The sequence below is a fragment of the Mycteria americana genome, chromosome 7 (assembly GCF_035582795.1).
Source record: "Mycteria americana isolate JAX WOST 10 ecotype Jacksonville Zoo and Gardens chromosome 7, USCA_MyAme_1.0, whole genome shotgun sequence".
In the NCBI taxonomy this organism is placed as follows: Eukaryota; Metazoa; Chordata; class Aves; order Ciconiiformes; family Ciconiidae; genus Mycteria; species Mycteria americana.
The window spans coordinates 21,261,716-21,282,783 of record NC_134371.1 but is presented as its reverse complement, the minus strand read 5'-3'; the positions used below and the strand labels follow the sequence as shown (position 1 = coordinate 21,282,783).

The 21,068-nt window shown below is 36.2% G+C and overlaps 1 protein-coding gene across 10 annotated transcripts in view; it reads left to right on the top strand.

Annotated features, from left to right (window-relative positions):
• The window catches only part of ACSL3 (acyl-CoA synthetase long chain family member 3), a 52,178-nt gene extending 32,285 nt beyond the window's left edge, over nucleotides 1-19,893 (top strand). For 8 of the 10 annotated variants that reach the window (XM_075507361.1, XM_075507360.1, XM_075507357.1 and 5 more), the window contains 12 exons: nucleotides 1,110-1,219; nucleotides 2,520-2,658; nucleotides 4,525-4,675; nucleotides 5,279-5,402; nucleotides 5,697-5,768; nucleotides 6,277-6,416; nucleotides 7,158-7,330; nucleotides 8,437-8,511; nucleotides 9,552-9,743; nucleotides 11,015-11,129; nucleotides 15,833-15,990; nucleotides 18,338-19,893. In XM_075507361.1, the coding sequence (XP_075363476.1) occupies nucleotides 1,110-1,219; nucleotides 2,520-2,658; nucleotides 4,525-4,675; nucleotides 5,279-5,402; nucleotides 5,697-5,768; nucleotides 6,277-6,416; nucleotides 7,158-7,330; nucleotides 8,437-8,511; nucleotides 9,552-9,743; nucleotides 11,015-11,129; nucleotides 15,833-15,990; nucleotides 18,338-18,501 (1,613 nt within the window). In that variant the 3' untranslated portion in view covers nucleotides 18,502-19,893. Of the gene's footprint in view, nucleotides 1-1,109; nucleotides 1,220-2,519; nucleotides 2,659-4,524; nucleotides 4,676-5,278; nucleotides 5,403-5,696; nucleotides 5,769-6,276; nucleotides 6,417-7,157; nucleotides 7,331-8,436; nucleotides 8,512-9,551; nucleotides 9,744-11,014; nucleotides 11,130-15,437; nucleotides 15,722-15,832; nucleotides 15,991-18,337 lie in introns of those variants that run through there. The other 2 variants (XM_075507362.1, XM_075507363.1) reach the window with 2 other exon arrangements.
• The last annotated feature ends 1,175 nt before the right edge of the window (nucleotides 19,894-21,068 follow it).

Here is a 21,068-nt window from a genome sequence, read left to right as displayed (position 1 = left end):
CAGCCTTAGTGTACAATGAGGTGTCTTGTTTTAATAATTACATTTTAAGTATTCGGCTAAATCCAGATTAAAATACAAAAGAAATTCAGATACCTAATGTGAACAAAACTTCCAGCACTGATGTTGTAATTATTGATTGCATTGATTGACCTTACAACTTTTTTGAGATGCTCCTGTTTAGCATTCTGCTTAGAAAATAGGAAATTATTATTTTTTTGAGAGCAATACCTCTGTATCTTTTTGAGCTACCTTTTTCTTCCCCAGTCTTTTCCTGTCTTTTTCTCATGCAGCTCCCATAAAAATGACAGGAAATTAAATATGATTTTAAAATTGTTAATATGAAATATGTGTGGTTTAACACTCTATTGCTAATAAGCTGTCCTTAAATACAGGAAACGGTGCTTCTAATAGTCAATTTTCTAAATATTTTCTTTCCTTGCTGTTCTGTATTCTCATGATGTCAGTTCAATGTCTGATGACAGTGATGATTAAACCTTTATAATGTTGTTTTAAATAGGTGGGAGAATATGATAGTCACAGATTTATTACTGTGTGTGAGATTTAATCTGCTGATTACATATATTACAGTGTTATAATAATTTCTTATTAGCAGTCAATAGTAAAAGGCTAGTAAGAGAGCATGTGAATTCTGAAAAGAGAAGTCACGTAAATGAAAGCTCTTTCTTTCCTGTGTACAAGAGGACTGTTAAACAGTGTATTAAACTGAGAACAGATGCCTACTTTTAAAATGGTGAAAGCCATGAAGGTACAAGAGTAGAGCTAGAAGAGAATTACATAGGGTAATGTGGTTTTGGTATCTCTAGTTAGACCTTGAAAAATGGGTTGAAAAATGGTTGAAAAATAGTAAACAGTCACGTAGACAGTGGTTGTTCCTTATTCCTTCTGGGAGTAACTGAAAATTGTGCTGTATTTAAATCCATGTAATATGTATTTTTTAAAGCACAAAACTATACCACCTTTATATTAATTGACATATTTTTACTGTTTTGCTTTAGAATAGGTTAATCTCAGCCCTTTATTGTAAACTATACTTGAAAGTGTAAAATAAAGATTCACCTTTTCTCCCCCCCCCCCCCTTTCCGTTTCAGTTGTTACTCTGTATGCTACTCTGGGAGGCCCAGCAATAGTACATGGGCTAAATGAAACGGAGGTGACCACCATCATTACTAGTAAAGAATTGATGCAAACAAAATTGAAGGTCAGAAAACTGTTCTTTGTCTATCTCTTTCCAGTGTATCTGTTCATTATTGTTAAAAGGTCTGGTTCCATTGTAAAGAACAACAATTTATTGCCTTTCTATAGGGCAGACACTTCTTTTAGAATAAGATTTATGTATCTCTCTTCAGGTACAGAAAAAAACATAGTTAGGCTTCAGTGGGATTTAGGCCCCTCAATGACTTTGGAGAACAGGATGAGCAATTTGCACTATGGAAGACCTGCAGTGCTGCCTGGAGCAACACCTTTACAAGAAACTGCTATGGTTTCTGGGTGGATTTAGTGCCTATAAATTTAACAGTTGAAGCAAATGGGAAGAACAGAAAAATGTATAAGCTGTATATGAATAGCTAAATGTGATCATCCTCCTGATTTATTGTTGGATGTTTTCCCAGCAGAGAATGGCTCTTAACTCTAAAGATGGGTGGTCCAAGAGTTAGAGCTGTTTTCCAGTGCCGGGGAAAGCTTATTAAACACTGAGAACAGTCAAAAAACTTTTTTGACTTACTGACCCAGATTGAATACACAAGTGGAACAACTAACCTGCATGAGTTTCATCATGATGTGTTTTGGGGGAACTAGACCTTTCACATAAGGGAATTGTTTTAATTAAAACTGTTTGCTGTTGCTGAATTTTGAATGAGAATTTCCCAAACATTTTTTTTTTTAAAGTTACTAGAATGACAGTATATATACAATGCACATTTATTTCAGCTTGTAGTAAGAGAATTTCTTCTGTTAAAGATGATAATGATTATCTCCTCTTCCAATGGAACACTGATAATTGTTTTAGAACTCACATTTTGTTTGAAGTACTTAACTAGTGCTTAACTAATAATTTGCTGTATTTTTGCTAGCTGTTGCTTATTTTAAATAGCATAGTAATCAAGGAGCAACATAAGAATTATTGTGAGCTCAGTGTCGCCAGCTGCCCAGGACCTTTTCTTCTCAGTGTTCTATGAGAGTGGAAAGTCAATTATCTCTACAAATCTTTGCAGTCTTATTTGTGGACTTTTCTTGAAATAAGACCCAGATCAGTAAATGGTTGAAGAGTTTTTGGACTTTTGAGTGGAAAGTTCAATTAGTCCTGTGAATCTAAATGTGGAAAGTTTCAAGCTTTGCAGCTGTTTGAGCTGGACAAGTTTATCTGCTGATATTTCAAATCCTCAGATATTTTGTCAATGCTTTTTTTTTTTTTTAATGTATTCATTAGATCCCCCCCCCCCCCTTCTTGGCACAACAAAATTCATATTTGATTTCTGAACACATGTTCATTTCCATAGGAAATTGTTTCTCAAGTTCCGCTGCTGCGACATATTATTACAGTGGACGGCAAACCAACAACATGGTCAGAGTTTCCCAAGGGTGTCATTGTTCACACTATGGCTTCTGTGCAAGCTATGGGGGCCAAGGCAGGTACTGGTAGGTTATCTCTTCTTTCTATTTGGATCGTCTCATTTGTTGTCCTACTTTGACCCTGTTGAGTAAGCTTGGGGAAATTGCAGATCTCAAAAAAAATTACGCAGTGATTAACCTTTCATCACCTGCTTTTTCTTTAAATAAAATCTGGGGGTTTTTTTGATTTGGTTGTGGTTGGGTTTTGGGGTGTGGTTTTTTGTTTTATTTTTCAACAGAGTAAAATGCTTTTAATAAAAACTGTCTTCTCCACAACAAGTGTCACATGTTGAAGAATAATTTTTAGGATAAGCATTTAGGCCAGGATAGAAACTTAGAAAGCATTCTTATGATCAGACATATTAAAACCAGGTTATTTAGTGCACACAGAGAAAATTATTGGGCATTATATAGCAAAAGACATCAGTAATTTGCTACCATTAAGTTTTGTTAAATTCACAAATAACAAAATGTAAAATAGCTATTTAAATCTGATAGAATTTAGTCACTTTTATTGCATTTCTGAAAGTGTCAATCTGCGGTGTAAATTTCTTGAAATCTATTTCCAATCTACCATTTTTAGAATTAGAATTCAGAATTTCAGCACGTTTTAACTATTATCATAACAAATTTTTATTCTTGGCTCTGAAGAGCTGCTAAACCTAGTATGTTAAGATTTCATTATATTCAGTAGTTGCTTTCTTTTGTTCTTATTCTTTGTGTTTTCAGAATCTTTTAACCACTGAAGGCACATGAATGTTGGATTGAATTTTGTTTTAGGAGTAGGGTGGGTGGTTAATCCATCTGCTGTTGATGTTCAGGGGAATGGCAGGTTTGGTCCCAACATTGTGACCTCTCAATTTCTTTAAAAGATGGTTTTCCCTTTTTGATGTAGCTGTTTTATGTACTATTAAAACTGTTTCGGACAACACCAACAGAAAAAATTATGGCTATAATTCATTAGCTCCTTGAGATTTGTTAATCTATGTGCTATGTAAAAAGGTGTCTAGTCCTTCTTCAGTCTTTTAAATATCACATACTATACACTATAATAAAGGAACATTATCTTTGCCAAGTTAACCATTATAAATTGTGGAATACTACAATGAATTGTTTATGGTCAAGCATGTTCAATTAATATTATATTAAGTACATGAGCTGTTGCTTATGTTTTTTTTTCCTCTGTGGTGTTCATCGTGCAGGATGGACAGGATTCAGTGAGTGAGAAATTATTAAATACGCTTTCACTCTTCTCATTCAGCGTGTATGTTGTACCGCATGTATTGCGCATTATGCAGTTTTTCCTCTAATAAACTCAATTGTTTTTGTATTTTCTTGCTCTCAGTGCAAGTATTTAAAAAACACTTTAATCCTATTAAAGCTATTCAACTTCCTTTAAGTATTTATAGAAATTGGACCTCATGTTGGCTCAGCAGTGCCTTGCTGGAGGTGTTGCAAATGAGGCAGTGTGTTGCTCCCCTGCCAAGGAACACATGAGAAAGTAGCTTTGCAAACAGGGATTGACCCTGCGGCAGCATGGAACCAGTGCAGCATACCTTCCCAAGGGTGTGAAGCTCAGTGGCATTTTGGAGAAGCCAAAGCTCTGCCCATTCTCTCCTCTGAAGGAATATGGGAAACCTAACAGAAAAAGTGTTGTTGTGGTAGACTAGGACAATCACTCGAAGTATTGCTCAGCTAATACAAAGAAGCTCCTACTCTTTGTGAAGGCGCATAAGCTTGACCGCAATCTTTTTAGCAGAAAGCAAAATGTAATAGCAATAGTCATGCAGTGTTATATTGGAATGACTGCTGAAATACGTTAGTATATCAGATCTTCCAGTCTGATACGCTCTCCACGCATTATACGTTCTCTTTTTTTAACACAAATGACAGGAAACAAGCAGCAGGCGAGGCCTGTGCCCTCAGATATCGCGGTGATCATGTACACAAGTGGATCCACAGGAGTTCCCAAAGGAGTTATGATCTCACATTGCAACATAATTGCTGGGATAACTGGAATGGCTGAGAGGATTCCAAATCTGGGGTATGTACCAACAGTTACTTACCAGCAAATAAACAAGTCATGTAGTTGCACATAATTTTAGATTAATTACTGTGTAAAATAACAACTGTTTTATATTGCTTTGTCTGTGACACGTCATACTATGCACTGATGTCTGAGCATCTTCCAGTACTGCATTAAATGACATGACTACTTCATGTGCTGTTTGTTCTCTCATCTTCTGTATGTGGGCAAGACCAGGACACAAAAGCCTGTGAGGCCGCCTTGCACTAGAGTGGTTGAAAGCTTCCCTAAGCAGTACTTCCTTTGGTTAGTGTTAAATTCTGTGGTTTCTTTCTGTTTGCAGTTTTTAATCATGTTCACAGAGTTGCCTTTGCAACCATAATACATGGCTAATTGTCTTGAGATGAATAAACATCACACTTTGTTCAGGCCTTAAACCTACAGTATGTAGTACATAACTTTTGAAACAAAACCCGTATTATTTGAAATATGTTCTCAAGCTCAAAGGCTTTTTTCCACTTTCGCTAGTTCTGCAGTAAGCTCTGTGTAAATTTAGCTTAATGACTCATCTGACGTCTCTAATCGTACAACACAAATCTATCTTTTAAAAATTCTTTACAGGGAAAAAGACATCTATATTGGCTATTTGCCTCTTGCCCATGTTCTGGAGCTGAGTGCTGAACTTGTGTGTCTGTCTCATGGATGCCGCATTGGTTACTCTTCGCCTCAGACACTAGCTGACCAGGTATGTTGTAGATGTAAGCCCTTATGGTAAAAAAAAAAAAAAAAAAAAAAAAAAAAAAAAACCAACTCACATCAGATCTTTGTAATATTTCTTAAAAAAAATATTTCAACAAATCTTCTTTTCTACAATTCATGAAACAGGGTATTGGTGGTTATGACTGGTACTCTTGACTAGTTTTAATTGCTAAAATATAATGTAAATGAAAATGATTGTTTGAAAGCTGTGCTATCTCATTTTGTTTCTCATGTTAAAAATCTTGAATGTGTCTGCTAGTAAACTTGTTCTTCGCTTTAGTCCTCTAAAATAAAGAAAGGAAGCAAAGGCGATGTTACTACACTTAAGCCAACCCTAATGGCAGCTGTCCCAGTAAGTAACTGAAGGATAAATAATTTTTAAAATTATTTTAAAATTATAATTCATAATTCAAATTTTTAACAACAAGATTAATGCAATGATCATTTCAATAAGAAAGGTAGAACTTTTGATGTTAAGCTAACTTAAAATAATAGTTTTGGTATTTGTATGTTGGGGATAAATGTTCATCATATGAGTGTCAACATTTTTCAAAGTTTAAATACCTGTGGAGATTAGATTGCCATTTTAATTAGTCATCTATGTGTTCATCATAGTAAATGAATAGAATAAAGATAGTTGGCAGCAGGCAGCTTGGTGTTAACTAGTGCTCCTGCTCAGATGTTTGCTTTCCTTGTTTTCTGTGAACTTCTTGCTATCTCTTAGCAATGGGAAGAGGAAGCAACCTGGGAGTAGGTTGTTACCTGAAATGTACTAGAATTTCTAGATCATGTTTCCTTTTTTGTACTGAATTTAGGATTTCTGTTTCTTTGAGTTAAAGTTAATCTTTTTATGTAACTAGGAAATTATGGATCGGATCTACAAAAATGTCATGAATAAAGTGAATGAAATGACTAGTTTCCAGCGGAATCTATTTATATTGGCCTACAACTACAAAATGGAGCAGATTTCCAAAGGTTACACTACCCCACTCTGTGATAGGTAATTTTAATTTTATTTTTAATAACACCAAAAAAATGCTTATCAAAGTCTTACCACATAAGCAGTATCTGATTTTTTTTTTTTTGGTGCTTTTCTTTGTTTTAATGTTGACACTTTGAACATGAACAAGACTGTAAGTGTAAATTGAAACAACAAATCAGTAGTTTGTGTGATGGCTGTAAATATTTACTGGTATAATTTAAGTGAGTGTTATTTAACTTGAAACTGATTGGAGATTTATATTCATTGCGTTATTTTCATGGGGACTTTAATAATGGATTTATACAATTCTTGGGTAAGATGGGAAGTCTATTCCTATAGATAACTGTAAACTTCACATTTTCACAGAAGTGAATCATAGAATATCTCAAGTTGGAAGGAACCCATAAGGAACATTGAGTCCAACTCCCAGCTTTAGTGAGACTAAAGGATAATATAATTGCAAAATTTGTACAGCTTATTTAAATTATTTTTGAGGAGAAAATTACAGAACTTTACTGTCTTACTAAATCTACGTTCTCAAAACATTTAATCCATCTTCAAATTAGAACGTGGAAACAAGCTTAGAAATCTGCACCTGTGTTTTTGAAAACTTCAATGTGCTCCTTCAGAGTTTTCCTTGAATGCCATAAATGTTTATTTGAAGATGGTGGAAACTTTCAGTTCAGATACAAAATTAGGTACTCTCTTGTTTTGTTTTTAAGCAACAAATATATATACTCTTATCTCTCTGCATTTTAGCCTTATTTTCCGGAAAGTACGAATGCTGCTAGGTGGAAAAATTCGCATCCTGCTTTGTGGAGGAGCTCCACTCTCTGCAGCAACTCAGCGGTTTATGAACATTTGTTTCTGTTGCCCTGTAGGACAGGGGTATGGACTAACTGAATCAGCTGGAGCTGGAACAATCACTGAAGGTTGGTGTCGGTGTATCCCACTGAGTGCTGTGATCCATGCTGAGCACTCTGCGTGTATCATCTTCGACAGTCTATTCATTTGGTGTATGCCACCAAACATAATTGGGGGATCCTGGGATTTACTTGTAATCATAAATACATAAAACAGTAGGAGTACTAATTTTGACACATGTACTAAAGCTGGTGACCTACATATAAAATGAACGTTCTCATTTGTGACAGAGAAACCTGTAATAGTGTGAATGGAATCTTGGCACTATTGCACTTACCAGTTGAACTGAATAAATTATTTCTAATTTTGGTGCGTATATTGAGATGTTAGGAAAATAAAAAATGGAATGCAGAAGCCTGCACCAGATTTTAATTTTATATAAGAGAACTTAATGGTTTCAGTTGCCTTTTAGTCCTAAAATTTCACTTGTATTCAGTGGTGGCAGAAACAGTCAGAGCTGCTATTTCTTGGCAATAGTGTGATCTACCTAGGAATCATATGAGGAGCATCTAAAGTTCATTGTTAGATTATGCCAGACTGTAGAACATGGATTATGTTCCTTGGTGATCCACAAACTGCTGTGATGTGGTTTTTATTCAAAGGGGTCTTTGGAAATGGCTTCTTCAGTAGCTTGGAAAAAAAAAATAGTGGAACTGTAATACAAATTATGTAGTCTCCAGTGATGCTCTTTTGGGAAGGTGCCCAGATGCAGAAGTGTTTGGGATTGAGCCTTCAGGAAAGTGAATCAAAATATAGAATCCTTGAATTGTTATGAAATATTGCTACTTATTTCAGAGTCCAGCAAACACTATTTAAAGTTGTTGTGCAGCTTCTGAAGCATGATCCCACATGGACAGCTTCCTACCAAAGCTGTGTTGGTATGACTGGAGGTATCTGTAAATACAGCCATCTATTCTCTTTGCAGGATAAGGATTTTATCTGCATTGCCTTGATAGATCAGCTGGTTTTCTTGGAAGTTCTGTTCTATGAATTAAAGTTCAGAAATAAATACCAGTTAATTTTTGCTAAATAAGATGCCTGATAACAAAGATTTTTCTAATCAGTTTTGGTGATTTTTTTTTTTCCCTGAAAAATGCTCTTTTTTAAATTCTAGTTTGGGACTACACTACAGGAAGAGTGGGAGCACCTTTGGTCTGTTGTGAAATCAAATTAATGAACTGGGAAGAAGGTGAGAATTTCTGTATGTGATTAAATTATAGTGTGTAAGAACTTTATGTAGCTGTTTTTCTGTGGGGCTTTGCTCAGTAGTAGTAATTAGAAGCTATTTCTTGGCTTTTTAAATTTGAAATGCTACTTTTACCTATAAAAGCTTGATCTTGGGGGAGCAAAAAGGTAAATTAAATTCCTCAGTGTTTTTTAAACTTATAAATATCTAGACAGAAGCTATCAATGCAAGTGGCCTTTTGATGAGGTTGTATTATGACTGTTTGGCGCTTTTTCTTATTCCAGGCTTATTTCTTTTATTCCAGTCACTATAGTTGTATATACGTACTGTGTAAATGTATACAGCATTGTACCTCTTTCTGATTTAGATCAGTATTCTTGCAGGATAGGGTGCAGGTCTTGTATGTTGTGTCTTAGAGGTGCTGGATTCAGGAGACTTCAACTGAAGTGCATGCATGATACTTCTGTTGCCATCAAGAAATTATTTGAAAATAGTCTTCATAATAATATCATTAATATAATCATTAAAAATCGGTATATGGAATGGAAGCTTAATGGAAGCTATATAAAATATATTTAATGAAGTTTGGAATGTATTTAGGTGATTTCCTTTCACTGTAGGTTTTTGCGTATTGTAGAGTAGAAATACATAATACTTAAGGGTGTTTTGGGCTAATGTGAAACCTTATAGTTTTTTTCTTTCCTAAAATATGAGGCTAAATTTATCTTTTTTTTTTTGATTCAAGCCTGTCTGAAACTGATAGAGCATGTTAGTCCTGGCAGAAAGATTGCATAGATTGCATTTGCAATCTATGCATGTGTGTGAATTTCACTGTTTGTAAATGCACATGTTAAATAGGTGTATAATATGCAGAAAAGAATAGGAACCACCTCTTCCCTTAATGAACTATTTAGGCAAGTGGTAACTTTGGCTAAGGACTTCCTAAAGTGTTTAGTTCTGTGTTTAAATAGTGAAAATAATTGGAATTCTTGCTTTGGGATATATTTTAATTCTTGTTAACTTAATAAAAACTGTACTTTTAGGTGGATATTACAACACTGATAAACCATATCCTAGAGGTGAGATTCTTATTGGAGGGCAAAATGTGACTGTGGGCTACTACAAAAATGAAGTACGAACCAAAAAAGATTTCACAGTTGATGAGAATGGGCAGAGGTGGCTCCATACTGGAGACATTGGAGAGTTTCATCATGATGGATGTCTAAAAATTATTGGTGAGTTAATAAATTCAGGTGAACATATATATAAATTTTTCAGGGCTGCTAAATACTGTAATTAACCAAAAAAAATCTCCATATCTTGGCATGCAGTCTTAGACCCTGCCATGTGTCCCAGGGAAATTCTGGTATGTTAACGTAAACTTGATTGTGTGTTTTAAAAGCTGTTTTTTAAAAAAATTGCTTCCTTGTTTTAAAACAATCTTAACATTGACTCCACTCTGTTAGTGAGACTGGGTAGTAATTAAAGGGTTAAATATAGGCTAATTGAGCTAGATAAGCTGCCTTAGATTTTATAATTTTGTAAGTGTGGAATTTGATTCAGTGAAAGGGCTCTTTTGGTAATATGTGCTCGGGAATTAAATAAGCCTTTTTTTATCTTGCCATTCTTTGTAATAAGAATATCCCTTTATCATAAAGGAACTAAGGGAAAAATATACTAAGGTAAAGGTGTTATACAAAAGCCTGTGATAGGCTCATAATTCTTTGACACCTGTAGGCACAAAAATAGGTGGCCTATAAACTACCAGGTGTCTCTCTTTAAGTCAGTGGGTGATTCAGGGTGCTCTTTCATCCTGAAAACTAAGCTGATTTGGTTTAGTATATGAGAAAAATCTTAGGTCCCATTGCAGCTGCCTTGCACTGGTCAAACAGGTCAGCTACAAAACTACCTTGCCTGGTTGCACAAAGCAGCATGAAGGTATATAGCAAAGGAGAGGTACTCCTGGCTGCCATCACAGCTAGGTGGGTATGACCCTGTAGTCACTTTTGCCTTCTTTGGTCTATGTACAATAAGCTCAAGTAATTTGGCCTTAATTTTTGCTTCCTATTGTTGTGTTTCAAATAATAGGTGGACAGTTGCTCTTTAAATATGGATTTAGCCTGGGAATAAATAACAAAATGTCACCAAATGGTGCATCTCCTGCCTTAAGCGTCTGGACCAGACAGCACAAAATGTGTGCTTCTAACAAAACACTGGCTTTTGCATAATCTTAGTTGTCTTCCATTCACCTGACAGTGCTGTCATATAGGAAACACTGTTCTAAAGGCAGAAAATGCATGGAATTGAAATGCGTCTCATTCCTATGTGAGGGACAGATTGATAAAATGCGAAGTCTGGAAACACGATATTAAATGTTTCTGGTACGTTCACCAAACAAGAGTCAGCTTACCTTTTGGCATTTACACATACATTTCAGAAAAGTATAAAATCAATGTCTACAGTTTTGTGTTCTGAATTAACATTTAATTCCTTTTTTCCTCAATAGATCGTAAAAAAGATCTTGTAAAACTTCAGGCAGGAGAATATGTTTCTCTTGGCAAAGTAGAAGCAGCTCTAAAGAATCTTCCACTGGTAGATAATATTTGTGTGTATGCAAGCAGGTAAGAGGCAGCTGATACTTTGTTATTGCTGTATTCTTTGTCTGTCCTACTGAAGCTGTGAGCAAAGTCTTTTGCTGCTCAATGTGTGGAGTTTTTTTAAACCAGTTGAAAAAGGATTTTACTTATAATACAATGGAATAACTTTCTCTATCAAAACTAAGACATCTGAAATGTATGGTTTTATTTTTCCTTTCCCATTTTTTTAATCATTCGTTTGAAAATGCCAAGAATGAGTCTCTTTCATTCCATTTTCCTCAATCTGAAAAGCAGCTAAGCTCTGACTGCATTCATAACAGACATCACTCAAGCACTGTAGAGATTTATTACCTATAGAAGCCCTAGGACACCTTGTTCCTTGCTATATTTAGCTGTGATTTGTTCTTCAGAGGAAGTACTGTTGTACTTCAGAGGAAAGCGGGGGGAAAATCCACCAACAGCCCAGAAGCTGGCTTGTGCATTAAAAATACTTTTCTTTAACCCCTGCAGTATACTAGCAGAAGCCTTGAAGCTTGAGAGAAAACACTCTGTAAATACTAGGCAAACACACAATTAATAAATGATGATCAAACCTCCTTTCTGTTTGCTTTCTACATGTACTATTGAATTAGGCATGTAAGGTCTCCAACATGTCTTAAGTTTCTATTTCTAGAATTTCCTACCTGTGCATAATGTAGACATACACGTATAAATATACTTAAGGTGGTCTTTGTTTCCTGTTGCCATTTTTGATGTTTGGAAAGTCATTTTGGAGCTTCTGAACAACCAGAAATATTCTGATTTCCAGTATGGCCAAAAAAGCCCCACTTGATAACTTTGATTGAAATAGGCCAGGACAAGCATACCAGAGAATTGCTCAGTGGTAATAAATAGAAAATTAACTTTTGGTTTGTTCACCTGGTTCTCTGTGGTAATTTTTTTGTGTTAAGTAATGGTAGTCATCCTGTTAACTTCAGTTTTGGATCAGTAGGCTAACATGCATTGGGCATACCACTGCTGAGAAAACTTCCATTATATTAAGCTTTCTTTGTGGTTTTGACCCATTGGGTGGGTCTCATGTTTGCTTGCTTTGAGTGCCTGAGGTTATGTGCCTGTTCTGAGCACCCTCTGTAGTCTATGGAGAAAGAGATTCCTACAGATGGTGATTTCTGCTGTTCTAGGATTGAAGTTCAGTATTGGAATTATACTATCAAATTTTGTGTTAATTTTGCCAGGTCAACATAACATTGGAGGCTAAAATGCACTTGCCAGACAGGCACTTGACTCTGATAGTCTGTGTCTTGCCTATTACTTAAAAATAGGAAAACCTATGAGCAATTTTTAAAGGTAATTTATAAACAGAGTCCAAGTACATTCCAGATTGGTATTTCTGCTGCTGCTGTATTTCTTCTTAATACTTTAATGTGTGTAATTTGGCATAAGTAGCCATGTAACACAGATTCTCTGAATGATTGTCCATATGCACATTTCATTGTGGGTATATACTCACCTCAGCAGTGTGAGCTTGGAGACTTTTTCATTAGCAGTGCCTATGATGTCTCTTATATCCTGTCTCTCCTTACACTTTGCCTGGCTGATCTCATATGCAAGAGGAGTCCTTCATTTGTAGCTGGTTTATCTCCCACATGCAAAAGGACAAGGAGGACAGACTTTTACAAATGGATTAAATCTGTGATTTGACCTTAGAGCTTGGGGTGCAAAGGTTCCCTGAGTAGGGAATCAAAAGTGCTTGCACAATATCTCTGCTTCAAAAGCTATATTAATTGATCACTTCGGACAAAATACTCAGTGAGATAAGGAATAAAATGTTTGCCGAAAGGAATCATGATAAGGGCTCCTTCAGAGGAGTCTCCTACTGTTTTATCAGCACTTCACCCATCCAAGATGCATTCAGTGGGTCTCGAGCATCATGTCAGGAAAATTAGTAGTTCAGTTACCTGAGGAATGAACAAACGTGGCAAAAAAACTCAGCAGGAAGCTCAAGGAGAGCTGATAAGGACCAGACTTTACAGAATAGAAGTGGCAGTATCGACATGTAGTGCCACTGTATATGTCTCTTACCATAAGTCTGAGGGCCGTACTCAGGTAGGATCTCAAGCACAGCAAGGGAATGAGGATGCCTAACGTAGGAGAGACATTTCGGCAAAATCTCTTAGCATGGAGGAGATGACTTAAGGAGGTCCTGAGGACCAAATTGTGAAAATTTCTTCCTTCATGCTGTTGTTATGACCTCCAAGACTGAAGAAGCTAGCAAATTCAAAAGATCTGCAGAAGGAACAGTAGTGGAGAGGGAAGTAGCTGCTCCAGAGAGAAGATGTAATCATCAGGATACTTCTGAAGACACAGTGCTTTAGCATTTGAACTGCAACAAGTGAAGATTTAACTTAGCGGTACAGAATGAAAAGCTACATGTTCCGGGAGCTGTGAGGTCCAAGATGCTCTTTCCAGGAAAAAGCATAGCTGGATGAACCCGTTGTCCAGAGGAAGTATGCCTCTACTCAAGAGGCTGAATTTTAGATGAACCGAAAGTTTGAGGCTTACCCAGCCAACTGATTACTTCTATATGCTGTTTATCCCTGGAGACACTGGTGATATTGCTGGACATGACCTTAAGCATGTCAAAAGACTACAGGAACCAGGGATGAAAGTGCCAGAGTCCTTTGTGTTCTGGATGCCTTCATACATAATACATATACATTACAGAGTAGACCCTAGACAAAGTTACGAGGGTTCAATACAGAGTATAGCACGAGTGTGTGTGGGGAAAAAAAAATTGGAGAGAGGCAAAGACAGAAGGTGAGACGCAAGCAGTAAGTGATACTGAGGCTAATCTGAAGACTTTCTGTAAGTACGTTCTTAGTAAGAGAAAAATGAGAACGGTTTCAAGTAAGCCAACAGGCAGAGCTTGTTGACAGATGATGCCAGGGAAGCCTGTGTTTGTACTGGACTTTTGTGCAGTCTTCACAGCTGCTGTCAGATGCCCATTATAATTCATACCAGTAACAAAGGAGAAAATTGCAATGTACAGTAACCAAAATGGTATTTAGAGTTGGTATTTTAAAATTATCTTGGAGACCTTAAAGGATACGCTAAAGTAATCTCCATACCAGGGTTAAGGTTCTGTGTTTTGCATTAATGATCTGTCTGGTGAAAGAGAGAGTTGGAAAGATTTAATAAATCTGTAGATAGTTAAGATGGGACAGGACCAAAGGTACTGTGGAGGACAGGATTAGAATTCAGAGAAAGCTTGACTAGATGGAGATTTGCTTGAAAACAGCAGTCAGTTTAAAGAGGGGAAATGTAAATTATACTTACACCTAAATAAACTGCAAAAATACAGGATGAGGATCACCAGCTGGTAGCAGTTCTGTAGGAGCTGACATGAGTTAACAAGTGCTATACTGTTATAAGAAGGTAAACAATATGGCATAATCAGATATATAGCCTACAAGATGCACAATGATCTTTTTGCTCTACCAAGCATTAAAGGGTCTGAGTTTCATATGCAACGCTTCAGAAAAGTTGGACCTCTTGAAAAGAGTCCAGAAAGAGTCTTCGAAAAGAAAAATGGGAACGTCTGGGCAGAGATCTGTAATGCATGACTGAGGAGGAAAGGGCATTGCTAAAATTCCCAAAGAAACTTAAGAAAGGAAAGAAGACTAGAAAGGTGAGAAGGAAAAAAAATAGTACCAGTCTGTGAACAAATAAATGGCTTCTGTGGAAAGGAGAGGAACATCTGACTGTTGGCTGTATGAAAATACAACTGATGTAAACTGCAGAGAGGAAGAGTCAGGAAGAATAGCCATGAGGAACAGCTTACTGATGCCAAGAATAGTGAAGCATTGGCATTAGCGTTTGCCTGATGTTTAAGAACAGGTTAGACAAACATCTGTTAGATGTAGCTGACCTTGCTTTGAGGCAAGTGAATGAATTAGATGACCTTGTGAGATAGCTTTCAGCTCTCTGATTCTGTGATCTGCTTTGTTAGAATGTGTAGAGTTGCTATGTGAAGTTCTGTCACATTTTCCCTAAAATTTACACCGTCTGAAAAACTGTGAATACCTGTTTCAGGGTGAATTGTGCTTTGGTGTTTTCCAAAGACTTTGAGATCGCAGCTTCGTACGTTCTAGGCATGTCAGGAGCAGACAAAGATTGCCAACAGTAGAGTGAGTGTATGGACAATCACTTGAAAGAGGAAGAGAAGTCACTTCCCTTACAGAAGCAGGCGTTCTTTGAGATGTGTTGTGCATATGCTCATTCCACAACCTGCTCTCCAACCCCTCTTCACTGCAGTCCTCTACTCCTCTACAGTAACTGGATTCTGCAGTTGAGAGGAAACTGAGGTAGGGAAGCCGCACACCAGTCTTCATACCGGGATGCAAAACATGAGGAGAGGCAGGGCGCATTGACATCGTATGGGTACTGCTTCCCCAAAGCTTTGAGCATGAGACACAGTGGAATATGCATATGGACAGCACACCTTGAAGCAATCCAGTTGCTGTAAGGTAAGTAGCTTCTCTTTCCTACTTACTTTTAAGCAGGCAAACGTAATTTGTATACTATGTCAGAAAGATTATCAGGTGAACAAAAGCCAACTGTTAAGAGCAATATCTCTGTATGAAGTTCAAATCCCCCAACTTGAAATGTTATTTTTGAAGACTTGTTAACTTAACAAAATTCATACTAAAGTACATTATACTTCTCAGTTTCCATTCTTATGTCATTGGATTTGTTGTGCCAAATCAAAAGGAGCTCGCAGAACTAGCTCGAAAGAAAGGATTTAAAGGAACCTGGGAAGAGATCTGTAACAGTCCTGAGATGGAAAAAGAGGTACTGAAGGTGCTAGCTGAGGCTGCCATGGCAGGTGAGTAGCTGGGTAGATAGTATTAACCTTGTGGACCCTAATGTCTGTGAAACAGATAAGCATAGGCCCTAAAAATACTTCCTTGAGCGTGTACATTTCATAGAACGTATATGAAGTGAAATTTTCATACAAAAAAACCCAACAACAAAACATTAGTTGAGTCAGTCCTTTTGGTTCATGTAACTTTTTTTTAACCGTGGCCAATAGCTAAGGAAAGAATATAAAAACAGGACAAACTTAACAAGCTCAGTTCAGTTCCCTGTGTGTATATATGTGTGTGTGTATCTGGCACTCTTTAAGATTTCCTGTAGTGTCTTTTTGGCCTTAGCTGCTGGTTCAAAAGAATATGGGTCATCTGTAGATCCATGATATGTGTGTTGGGTATCATACAGTCTCACATGCTATCATACAGTCTCATATGCTACATACCTATGCATAGTTGAAATAAGCCCATGGTGACAGGGCCTCTCCTAGCTTCCAGTGACTTGCATCTGAGGGATTTCCTAAATTGAAAGCAGTGTCTTTGTAGTTAATAATTTTCAGTAAACTTTTCCATTAACTCTTCTAGTTGCATTTTAAAGTTACGTAAATATTCTGTATCAGTATCCATACTACCTTGTGCGGAGTTGCACAGCTCAGCTATGTTCATGTGAAGAAATGCCTCTTGTTTGTTTTAACTCTGCCGTCTGCTAGTTCAATCTGGTTCTGCCAAGCTCTTGTATGGGAAGAGGCAGTGAACAGTCACAATGGGAGTCGTGATGTTTTTCAGTGTTTGTTCTACTTCCCCCTCAGGTGTATCTTTTTCATGCTAATTGCTCGTAGTCTACTTAGTTATTCTGCTGCAGAATTAGAGTGGCACAGTGATATTTTGTTTGCTCTTTCATAATAATTTCTGCCTTGTTTTTGCTTTTGACTGTTACTAAGCACTTGAGCTTTTTTCATAAAGCTGTCAGTTATGGCCACAGAATGTTTTTAAATGGTCATTGTGGATGTTAAATTTGTTTTATATGCATCCTCTTTTACACTTTTCTGCAATGAAAGTTTTCTGCTGTCTGTTTTGCAGTTACTCAGTATCATGATGTCCTTCTACACCTCTTAGCAATTTGTCCTCATCTTTTCTATCCTGGATAACTTTATGCTTCCAACAATCTTTATCTTGTTAAACTTAATCTCTTCTCCATATTACTTGTGAATATATTAACCTCTGTGATTATTATATTTGCAGACTTCTCTTACAGGAGCATACTCTTATGATGAGTGCAGTCTTAATACTGCAGCAGACTTTTTTTTTTTTTTTTTTCCTTGCCCCATGTCCCTAGTCCATTTTTCTTCACTGCATGGAACATACGGGCAAAGTCATTCTAAGAAGCTGCTGCAATGGGGAGATGTATGAAGTTGCTTTCCTCTTCTTTTTTGTGCAGCACTAACTGTTGTAAAGAGAATTAATTATGTTGTTAAAACTGATGAAATAGAATATTTTATTTAATCCTGAGGCATTTTTACACATTTTGATGTTATTTTATATTTGGTTTTGTTTTACACTTTGGTATCATAGGCTTTACTTTTAAAGTAATACTATGTTTTTTTAGTGCTAAATTGCAAAAAACTCCCAAGCCCAGTGATTTAATGTTGGGGGAGTAAAAGGTGCAGGAAAATCTAAAAATGGCAGGTTGCACAGGATAATTATACATTTGTGGATTTATTGTTTTAATTTAACCTGAAAATAGATTTTTTTTTAATATTGCCTATCTGTTGATTACTTTTCTTAAGAGTTATTTGTTTTTCTTCTCTCATGTCTGGAACTATAGCAGAAGCTCTTGCAAATGATATAGTGTTTTGTGCTGAAGATATAACATGCAGAGCACTGTTCTGTTTCAGTAAGGGGAACAGCTATGATATGAACTTACTTTCCTTGAATTTAGCACTATCAGGAAAAAACAGAACCCCCCCTGTTTTTTTTTTTTTTCCCAAGCTTAAGTAGTACGGATTTTAAGACTTTTATCTCCAGAAGATGAGTATAATAACACTGATACAATAGTGTATATTTTGAGGATGTCACTTCCATGCACTGAGGCTTTTCTGAAGTTAGGGAGCAGCACAGATACCCAAACAGCTGGGGTTTATTTCAGTATTTCTGTGGAAACTGGCGAACAGTTACTGGTGGATCCTGTAACTCTACTTGTGACCACACGGGTTTTCAAAGCTAGCCATGGGGGTGGGGTTTGAGGGGCGCTTCTTCATTTATGTCACATGCTTTTCTGTGTGAGAATATGGTTCCTCCTTTTGTGCTTAGTTGTAGAAAAATGATTACATTTATTTTTTGTATTAAAAATGTTTATTTTTACAGCTAATCTGGAGAAGTTTGAAATACCAGTAAAAATTCGTTTGAGCCCTGATCCTTGGACCCCTGAGACTGGTCTAGTGACAGATGCATTCAAACTAAAACGCAAAGAGCTTACGGCATACTATCAAATGGACATTGATCGAATGTATGGAAAAAATGTAAAATAATTTTTTTCTGCGCCACTTTGCTACAATGAGCTTGGATCAAATACAAAATACTTGAATTGCCTGTCTCGACACTTGAGATCAACACACAAAACCACCATTCCTCATTTGTAGCTTAAACTGTTATTTCTGATAACATCACCATGATGACTGGCAAGTTTAGTAAAATGTTACGGCAGAAAACTTGTGTCTGTCTCCTTTTTTCCAGTTTTCTCTGCTACCTTGTCAGTCTGTTGATTTTCCCGAGTCTTTTTGGGAAACCATGATTCTGAAGCCTCAAGTTTTTAAACATTTATAAATCCTGTATAATGTTTTATTTGTATCTTTAAAATTTGGATGTATATAGAGAGAACTTGGCTATATAAGAAATGGTTATACTGGGGGCCTTTTTTTACTTAATTATTTAAAGAAAAGGTATTGATGTTGTGACATTATGTACATTGAAAATGCTTGTAACAAGATCATTGTTGAACAGAGGACCAGGTTATTTGCTGCTGTGCTATTTTTCTGTTTAAATCTGAGGGAGAAAATGTTTAGCATTCCAGCTTGTGTAATACACGTTCAATATGTGCCTAATGGTTACTTTTATTTTTATCTGAAAATGAGATGGCACAGCTCTGCATAAAGGCAGGTACTCTTGCAGGTGTTAGTTAAAGCTTGTTTAATACAAAAGATGCTATTAACACAGCAGAAGTTAAACCCAAGAATAATCTCTCAAATACAGAAGCTCCTTTTTTAAATAGCTCATGACCATTTCATCCAGTAGTTGAATGTGTAGAGCTAATAGAACTCTCAGCATTAATTTCACTTAACACTTTGTAAGTTTGGCGGTGTCCTTTTAGCAGAGGGACTGTAACAACTTTTGTCTTTTCTCGTTAGGTTTGGACATTACACTGGGTTTGCTCTTTTGTTGTTTGTGAAAGTCTGGCAAGACCCCTGTTCTGCCCTAGTTGCAACCCAAATCTTACTGGGGGGGATTTTTAAAGTCATAATGACAGTTATGTTCTCAGCTCACACAGTGCCTAGCTGCCCTTTGTGCCATTAAAAATCTCCCTTTAATTCTGTGTTCTTTTGTTCAGCATTTTTTTTGCTTTAAAAACAGATATTTGAAGTATTTGTCAGCCAGAGTTATTTATGTTGCTTGGTTTGTTAAACCCAATTGTTTCTTTGGGAAGGAATCTCAGTTTCTGTTTTACTATAGATAGGTGAATATTGTTTGAAGAACTATGGGGGATCTTTTCTTCAGTGAGAGTGTTTAGGTTTGTTTCAGATGTGAATTTTATTTTCAAAATATTTCTAGAAAGAATATTTTAATCAGGGTTACATGAGAATGTGAAAAGGCATACATCAGTCAACTTTGTGATGGAGCAAATATTAAAATGGCTTTAATTTGGAGATGATTCTCTCATGTGTATCATTTACTTGTACTACTAAAAGTCAAGGTCTTGATGCTCACTTAGTACCCTACTGTGGTAGCATATAGCAATTCAGAATGGCAGAAGCTTTGTTTGGGGGAGGGAGTTCCTGCTGTTAGCATTTGTGACATGGGAATTTTGGGCGATGTTTGATATACAAATTATCATTTTAAAAAATTCTGACATATTATTGAAATTAACACTTTCCATTGATTATAGAAAGCAGTTTCATAGGAGTCGAAAGTTATCAAGTAGGTTCCCTGTACTTTAGTTTTGATGAAACGATGAGGAGGTTTGTGCTGTATTTTGTTACATTACCATCTCTCCCACTATTCATGGATTTCCCTTGCTGCTGTCTGACAAACTGTTACTATTTGGTGAGTTTTGGTGTAACTAGTCAAATGGAAATATAAGCAACAAAAAGAAATTGGAACTGCATTTATGAGATTAATGCCTTCAGATATCTCGATCATAAATTAAAACCTTCTGGCAAATAGAGATAAGACTAATGTTGGAAAATGACTGAGGAATCCGAATGTGGAAATTGCCAAGTGTGTAGGGAAGTGTCACACGATATATTAGACATTACTAATACTTACATTTGTATCTGTGCTCCATCAACAGGTTCTTAAATAGTTTGCACTCAGCACAGGATGTACATTGTTCAAGTATTTTTTTGTGATTTTTAGTGAAAATTAATAAATTGCTGAAGTACTAGGTATATCACTTGGTGCATTGTGCAGCAGATTTAAGAAAATCTGCTTTTGGTTTAATTCAGAAGAAATCTGAAGTTAGTATTTTATTCTGCTAGGGTTTAAATCCACTTTTGGATAAATTGCATACATGAAACTTTTAAAATGGTTTGGAAATAGTAGTATTAATTTTTCTTCTAATCCAGTCACAACATTGGGTTGCAGTCTTAACTGTGCATTTGATTTTACAGTTCTGTTTTTTTATATTTAAAATGGATGTCAATATGTATAGTTCCTCCCTCTTTCGACATCAGATTCATTGTAGACATTTATTTCTTCTACAGAATGTGAAAATAAAGCAGTTTGTTAATTTTAGCCTCAGCATTGAAGATAGGAAGACTTTAAAAGTATTTGTATGGGCTTAAAATATTTGTGATGAGTATGTGTTTTTTTTTCTTTTGAT